This window comes from Daphnia magna, unplaced genomic scaffold (assembly GCF_020631705.1).
Source record: "Daphnia magna isolate NIES unplaced genomic scaffold, ASM2063170v1.1 Dm_contigs021, whole genome shotgun sequence".
In the NCBI taxonomy this organism is placed as follows: domain Eukaryota; kingdom Metazoa; phylum Arthropoda; class Branchiopoda; order Diplostraca; family Daphniidae; genus Daphnia; species Daphnia magna.
Window position 1 is genome coordinate 1,422,148 of NW_025533118.1, and position 7,942 is coordinate 1,430,089.

The following is a 7,942-nucleotide window of genomic DNA, read 5'->3' on the forward strand; positions in this document are numbered from 1 at the left end:
GCCTGATATGGGAGTGGACGATAGCGCATGAAGACGCGTTCCTCAAAGCAAGAATAGCTCCATCAGAAACACATGACCTAGCCTTTTACGACCAGAAACGACTGACAGCATTGCACGTCGACGCATAACGCCTACACGGTCTGGGATTTATTTTGAAGCAAAAGGATGCCTGCGAAGGGTCCAAGCAGGCTCTAGGTATTTGTCTGAAGCAGAATTGCGTTATGCGATGATAGAACAAGAGTGTCTTGGAGCCGCGTGGGCGATGCAAAAATGTCGCCAGTTTATCGAACGTCTTCCAACGTTCGAACTCATTATACTGATCACAAACCGCTAGTTCTGATCCTGAATGATCACAGCCACGACAAACTTGACAATCCACTATTCTACGCCTCCGACTTGATGCAGCGCTACCAGTTAAAAGCCTGGTGGGTACCTGGAAAAAAACATCGACGCCGACGCCTTATCCAGAGCGCTGATTGACGTTGCATCCCGAAAAGATGAACTAGCTGAAGAAGAAAATTTTTTCTCCGCCAAGCTGGCTCTTATAAACGCCATCAGTAGGTCCAATGCATCAGTACTGGACCCTGTGCTTGAATGCATTAAAATGGCTGCCAAAAAAGGATAAACAGATGATTGAGCTGAGGGAAACCATCATCAACGGTTTCCCAAATGACAAATGCAATTTATCTGTCTCTTTACGTCCATTTGTGAATATGAGGTCCCAGTTGGCGATAGAGGAAACGGACAGGATGATCGTAGCAGGAGCCAGAGTCGTGATTTTAGCCGAATGCCGTAAGCCGTTACTCCTAAGACTAAGACTAAGATTTAATCAACATGCATCAAGGTACCACAAAGCTGAGACAGCGGGCAAGATTATCTGTTTATTGGCCTGGAATGGACAATGACATCTTGAACGCCGCTAAAACATGCCAATCATGCACCGAAAAACTTCCATCGCTTCCCCGTGAGCTGCTTATTCAACATGAAGCAGCAACACGACCATTTGAACAGCTACATTCAGATATAGCTACATTCAACGGATGCGATTTTTTTATCATTGCAGACCAATATAGTGGTTGGCCAGACGTCATTCCCTTCCCGAATAAAAATACAACAGCCCGTCTCATCGTCAACGCAATTCGTGATTTTTCCATTCGAGGACCAGGAGCCCCTGTCAAATTCTGGAGTGATAATGTGCCCCAATTCAATGCCGTCGAATTTAAAGATTTTGCAAGAGACTGGGGCATTTCAATTGCAAATTCTTCCCCTTATTATCCACAATCAAACGGATTAGTCGAAGCAGCAATCAGCAGCATATAAAAGCTCATCGCCGATCATTCGCACCTGAATGGAAGCAGAAAGCTGACCTTCTCGAAAAAAGGGCAAGAAGAGAAAGGATATCCAGATTAAGAGATCAGCACTACAACCGTACAGCTCACCCACTTCAACCATTCAGTATAGGAGACCACGTAATTGTTCAACACCCGATCTCCAAATGTTGGGCAACTCCAGCAATCGTGACGGAAGTCGGCCCGAATCGTGATTATATTATTAAGACACCAGCCGGTCGTCTCTTCCGCCGAAATCGCCGAATGCTACGTAAACGAGTGCTCGTTATGCCAGGAAATTCAACTCCGGGCCATCCATTCAGGCGGCCCTAATAATCCGCCTCCGCAGGAAGAACAGTCGAACGCAACGACCCGTCGAAGGCGCGCAAAGGCAAAAGTTTTCATCAACGATGCACCAAGACGATCGACACGCAAGAAAGAACGTCCAGCGCGTTATTCTGATTAATTAATTGTGTGCAACTGTCTCATTCAATGTAAACCTACCTTCATTCAATCACTCAATCGTGTAGTTTAAATCATGCAGTGAAAGTATCCACTTTAACTCAAAAGAGGGGGACGTGTGATTACTTTATGCCACAGTTCAACAACGCATTGTTCGTCGGATACTTGATAGCCTCCCAACCTCCCCTTAGTCTAGTCTTGATCTGACTGTCAACTACGTTACATCACATCTCGTGACAGTCCGTTACATCACCGTCCAAATACATTTCATTCATCACCTCGACGTCTACTTATTTCAACACGAGTGACGTCATCCCACAAACCAAAATCGTTATGAGAAAAATTTTGGATCACTGGAAACCTTAGCAGACTTAGAATTGAAACAAAAACGTAGAAAGAAACAATTTGTGGTAAACAACTTCAACAGGATTAAAAATCCAACATTTCGAATTACAAAAACAAGAAGCAAGTCAAGAGACGTAGAATTCATTGAAACTCTGCACTTACTCCTTCTTAGAACAAGCTTTTAAAGTACCAGACCATAACGTAAAACAGCAAAAACTGGTAATGCAACAAAAACACTAAAGGATGAAATGGCAGTCCAAGGTGGAAATACACTAAAAACATCGACAATATACTCCAGTAAATAAGTATAGTACATGGAAAAGAAAAATAGTTTTTATTCGGTACCATAGAAATATTCAAAAAGAGAGGGCACTACCATTGATCGAAGAGAAATAATAGTGCCTTTAAAATGGTTTAAAATCTTAAATTTTAAACTTTCAAACTTTTAAAAACAATTAGATAGCAACAAGAAAAAGGCAAAAACTTCCAAACACATCCTAAGAAGTTTATTGGAGCAACTCCGAGAGAGTAATGAATCCCATAAAAATTCCCTTGATATAGCCAACTCCCGAATCGCAAAGTAAGAATGGAGCCTTGAAACCACCTTAGAAAAAGAGAACCAACTTCAGATCTTCTAATAAAAAGCTTAAAAAAACGTAGTTATCAATACAGAAGGACAACCAAGAAATAACTAAAAAACTAGAAGGTGAAAACATCAAGCTGATCGAGAAATTTGACATCGCAGAAAAACCAACAAAATTAAATTCTGAAACAGTGATAACTCAATAAAGAGGTAAAAGAACTAAGGAAAACCTTGAAAAGATCATTTTAGAAAAAAACGGTGTAAGGAACCCAGGTGGTCCACAAATATCCACTGGATATCCGTTAGACGAACAGAAATGTCAAATGGATATCCGCAAAAGGTGTACACCAGATAACCCTGGGTATTCTAATGTCGCTCCGTAGCGAATGTCTAACCAAATATATCCTGGATTCCTGCTATTTATAATTTTAATAAGGCATGCACGTCGACATCATATACTTGATGCAGTGGAAAATAAAAGACCATGGTTGTAGTCAAACTCGAGTCTCCTGCACCACATTTGGATATTATTCCACTGTGCCATTCTCACTTGTTTTGTAAATGATTTTTAACAATGAAATACAATAGTGGTAAACATTTCTAATTTTTTTTTTACCACACATCAACAGCATTTTTAAAAAATAAAGATTAAATCGAACTTAAGGTTTATTAACCCAAAGTTGAGAAATTTTCATAATTTTTGAATTTTCAAGAAATTATTATTTTTGTACATTTTTATGTTATCATTACTTTGCATGTGTCATTTGATGTTCCATTTGCTGAATTTTATCTATATTTTCTTTGGTCATTATTTCCTAGCTTAATTTAATTTTCAATAGCTTTATTCTCATAATAGCTAAACGGCAAGGTCAAAGATAACGATCAACAGATAATTGATAGAAAATTCTAAATTTCAAATTATTTGTGTACTGCCCCTCTCAGTCTATGCCCCTCAAGTCAAGCTAACTTGAGATTTACGTAATGAAACAACTTGTGTATTTTGAAGTGAAGTTTTTGTGTCACATCAAATGTAAAAGTTTTATTGTTCCATTGTTTATTTTACCTGGAATTTATTTGTCATTTCTCCACTGTTAATGAAAACCAATAGTTTGCTTTTAAAACTATTTTTCTCAACATTTTTGTCTTTGATTCTTTTGCTGTATTATTATACATTATATGTTTAAGTTTACAATACAGCTGTTCATCAATATAGGTCACTTTTCTCAAAAAGGTAAAAAACCATAACGTATATTGTAAGGATCCGTCGACCAAATCAAAGTCAAACGGTAAAATTGAACATCTGCTTTTATTGTTCGTATGTCCCAGCCATTACCCTTTTTTTAACCTAAGTTTTTTGCCTCGAATGACTCCCTTTCCACTTTTAGTACTCTAACGATAAATCCAGCCGTTTTCCGCCTGACTTAATATTTTTAGACATGCCTGACCTCATTTGACCTTAAATTCTGCTCTCTGTTTCGCCTTATAAAAGACGGACAAACTTCTCTTGAAGGCAGACTGTCAGGAGTTGCAGAAGGAGTCGGTTAGTCAGTTAATCTTCTGACAGTCTTCTCATAGTCTTCTCTCGGCTCTTCTCTCAGTTTTTTTCCTTATCCCTTTTGTCGCTGTATTTTATAATGTGTTGGTGCCAAATTTTAATTAATCCAAACCTGAAATAATACACTTTTATCTCCCCAATTGTTTTAATATTCCGTAACGGATCTGTAAATTTCGGGCTGGGCTGTTTCTCTTTGGTCTGAGTTTGTTTGTATACAGAGGTTTTCATTTTAGCTTGTGACTGGTGACTGTTACCTTTGTTTGTCCATTTTTTAATTTTTGAAAGTATTGAAAGGGAATTTGGGTCAATTTGTTTATGCTTCCATGTCAAAGTCCTTAAACTTATCGGGGAGGTGGGTCGCGTCTCGTGACCTTTATTCTCGTTGGGTACCGTTTGATTGCACTGGTTTTTCTTTCTATTTTTGCGTTATTAGTTTCTCCGTTCCTAATTTGTCCTGGGTTGGGCTAAGTCTGCTTAGGAGCTTTATTTTCTAAAAAAGAGTATGCCGCAGCCAAAGATGTCTGGTTGTTGACCTGTTTCGGGGCTTGCCTGAATTGAGCTATCCTCTTTCTCGAAATTAAAATTTTCTGCCTCATCTTGGTCGGATTCTTCTTCCAGTTCTTTGTCTGAATTGCCCTCGTTAGATGTTTTGTAATCTAGTTTTGTTACTCTTAATTCAATGGTTCTCAGATCGTAAAAGTCGACACATTCCTCATCACGGCATACCCTACATTCGGTTCATCGTGGTATCGTCGTCTGTTCCCAATACGTACGTCAAAATGTTAGCTCTTGTTTCACATATTCAGTGTTTGTGTAATTCATCATCTACCATTGGTTGGCATACCTCAATCTGCTGTGCGAAAACCCGTGATCTTGGTGACAACAAAAAAATAATTATCTGCTGAATGTAATTATCTGGGTACAAGTTCTCTTAGTCCTATTTACTAAGATGAGCCAGGGCGAAATGACGCCATCTCTGTTGCTGGATCAGATACACAACCAAAGCAAACCTGTGGCTATTGCTGCAAGAAATACAAAGGCAAAAAAGATTCAAAGTTTTGTTCTAAACTTTCCTTCCACGGACATCAGAAAATGGCCAGTAATAAGACAGCTCAAATCATCTACAGTCTTACTCAAGGTGCCATAGCCGCAGGTGGAGCTCTGAAACTTTTGCCACGCCAACCGGAAGAAACCATGTCAATTGTTCTCTGTCAGCGGACAGCAGTCTCGAAGAAGATCAAATTGAACCAAAAAAATATCCTTTATGAAGACCTTTCCAGCATCATGGAGGATAAAGATCTCACACTTCTTGACTCGCTGAACAAGGAGGAAATAGTGGGGAAACTCCTAGGTGCAATCGAGTATATTAAACTCCAGCAGCAACGGGTCATCCAGCTCGAAGCCAATTTGGTAGATGTTAAGCTGGCCTTTGCGGACGCTATGACTGACCAGTTCGTCCGTCAGCGCTCATCCCCTCCCGTTTTTCCACTCGATGAGGATCTGCATCACGCGGGCAAACCCTCTTACGCTCAAGCAATACCCGCAGCTCACGACATACCCTCGTCTCCTACATTGAAAAAGCCAATGACCACAAAAGATACGCCGCCTGTGCCTTTTTAGACATAAAAAGTGCTTTTGACACCGCGTTGCATCCAGCAATTCTTTCCCCGCTTATTGAACGTAATTGCCCACTTTATCTAACGCGTATGGTTTTAAGCATTCTGTCTCGTCGTATTGCTCTACACTCACATATCGGTACAAATTTGGCACACGCAGTTAATCTCGGGTGCCCACAAGGTGGAGTACCGTCTGCGTTCTTATGGTTGGTTGAAGTGGTCGACATTTTTCCAATAAGGCCGCAGCTGCTAAAAGAGCATTTTTTACAGTCATGACATGCCTAAGTGCTACCTGGGGTTTGAAAAGAACACGCGTGTGCTACCTCTACCTCTCATCGATAGAGCCAATCTTGTTGTATGGTTGTTCCCTTTGGGCTCCATTCCTTAATACTAAGTGCGGGATTAAATCAGAATTTCTCAACGTACGTTTTTAAAATCGATCACAAAATCTTTTAAGACAGTATCAACTGATACGCTACTTGTTCTAACAAATGTTATTCACTTGAATCTACGAGTCGCAGAGATCACCATCTTAGATGTAGGACAAGTAACATAGGCGTGTTCTCTAGTTCTTCTCTCAAATGGCTGCTGAAGCATTACCCGGAGAGTAACACATCGCCTAAGTTCGAAGCCACTGCACTGTTCTCTTCCACCAAGATTTTCTCCGTGGTCAAATATTTTTGAGTCAGTCCGACTCGACAACAACATCTCTCTGTATCCTTGAGTGCCGAACGTAAAACGTATTTTCATCGACCAAAGCTTTGCTCGTCACTCGAAACGGTGTTCCGTGCTATCCACAGATCGCCAAGGAATCCTGGAAGTTGAAAACGTAACACTCCCCACGTATGTCAATGAACCACAAACTATACAAATCACGGTTCAACGGGACCTAAAAAAAGCTAAAACAACTGATTCGAAGTGCACACAGATAGAACTAGTATCGTCCTCTCCTTTATCATTCTCATTCACTCGACCACTTCACAAACTGTTCAGCTTGCAGGTTACTAATCTTGAATATCTAGCAGTAGTTGAAATTAAAACTGTTCTACTGATCGGCAGTAGTACAAGTTCGTTGCATAGTAAGCCTTTCTCTAGAGGAGGTACTTGCCCAGAAGGAAGAAGTGGTGGCTCCTCGGAGGACTTTCTCCCATCCAGATCCAATGCATTAAACGAAATCCGCCAACAGATTATAGAGTTATGGCCGGCCAGGCCTGGTTAGCCAAATTGTTTCGGGACACTCACTTCTAAACTCTCACCAATTCCGCTTCAAATTTTCGATTTCCACTGCATGCGCATGTGGCCAGCCGGTTGAAACCACGGAACACTTTTTATTTCACTGTCCTTTGTTTTCTTAGCCTCACATCGTTTTCAAGTCTATTTGCCAAGCAAATCTAGTCGATTGGCCACCAAGTCTAGCTATCATACCCACAGTCCCAGATACTTGGAAAGAAATGAGTACTGTTGTAAAGTCTACCACTAGGTGGCCTCGCATCGTCCTCTCTCAGGTCGAGTCCACCCAGACGGCACTGGATAATACACAGACGCACACAGACTACCAAGACCACAACATGGTGTCAGAAGTGCTCGAGTAATTTTTCAATTTCTCGCGTGTAGTGTGTTTCTTGATGTTTCACACTGAATTGGAACTGGTAATTGTCGTTCCCTAGCCCTGATTGTGGGGTGATTCGTGGTAATTACGTCTCTGTCGTGCCGACGCTATCCGTTTGTATCTCGAGCATCCGTTCTCGCACGTGGTCCAACTAAACTGTATCCAGGCCAATCGAGAGCATCCGTCCTCTCTCGTGGTTGATTTCAACATTTTCTGTTGCGTATGTATCCTGGTTATCGTTTATTTGTGTTTCCGACGTTTGAAATTGTGCAGCCATGGCCCAAGGCTTGAAGTTCCCTGATTCTTTTGCGTTCACGGCGCCTAATTTGGCCTTGGAGTGGGCGCAATGGCGTCGTCAGTTCGAGTGGTATATTAAAGCCACGCGTAAGGGCGAGGCAGATGAAGAAATTTTGGTTGGAGTGTTGTTATCTCTGCTTGGAAGAG

At 41.1% G+C, this 7,942-nt stretch overlaps 1 protein-coding gene across 1 annotated transcript; it reads left to right on the plus strand.

Moving 5' to 3' along the window:
* Window positions 1-713: 713 nt before the first annotated feature.
* Window positions 714-1,320, plus strand: LOC123477441 (uncharacterized protein K02A2.6-like). The gene is made up of 2 exons (XM_045180777.1): window positions 714-792; window positions 845-1,320. The coding sequence occupies exons 1-2, from the start codon at window positions 714-716 to the stop codon at window positions 1,318-1,320; spliced, it is 555 nt and encodes a 184-aa protein (XP_045036712.1).
* The last annotated feature ends 6,622 nt before the right edge of the window (window positions 1,321-7,942 follow it).

Excerpts from the sequence above, each read along its gene's own strand:
- LOC123477441 (XM_045180777.1), top strand. The coding sequence starts at position 714 with ATGAGGTCCCAGTTGGCGATAGAGGAAACGGACAGGATGATCGTAGCA. Across the intron at positions 793-844 it reads CGTGATTTTAGCCGAATGCC|GTACCACAAAGCTGAGACAG; the intron begins GTAAGCCGTTAC and ends ACATGCATCAAG.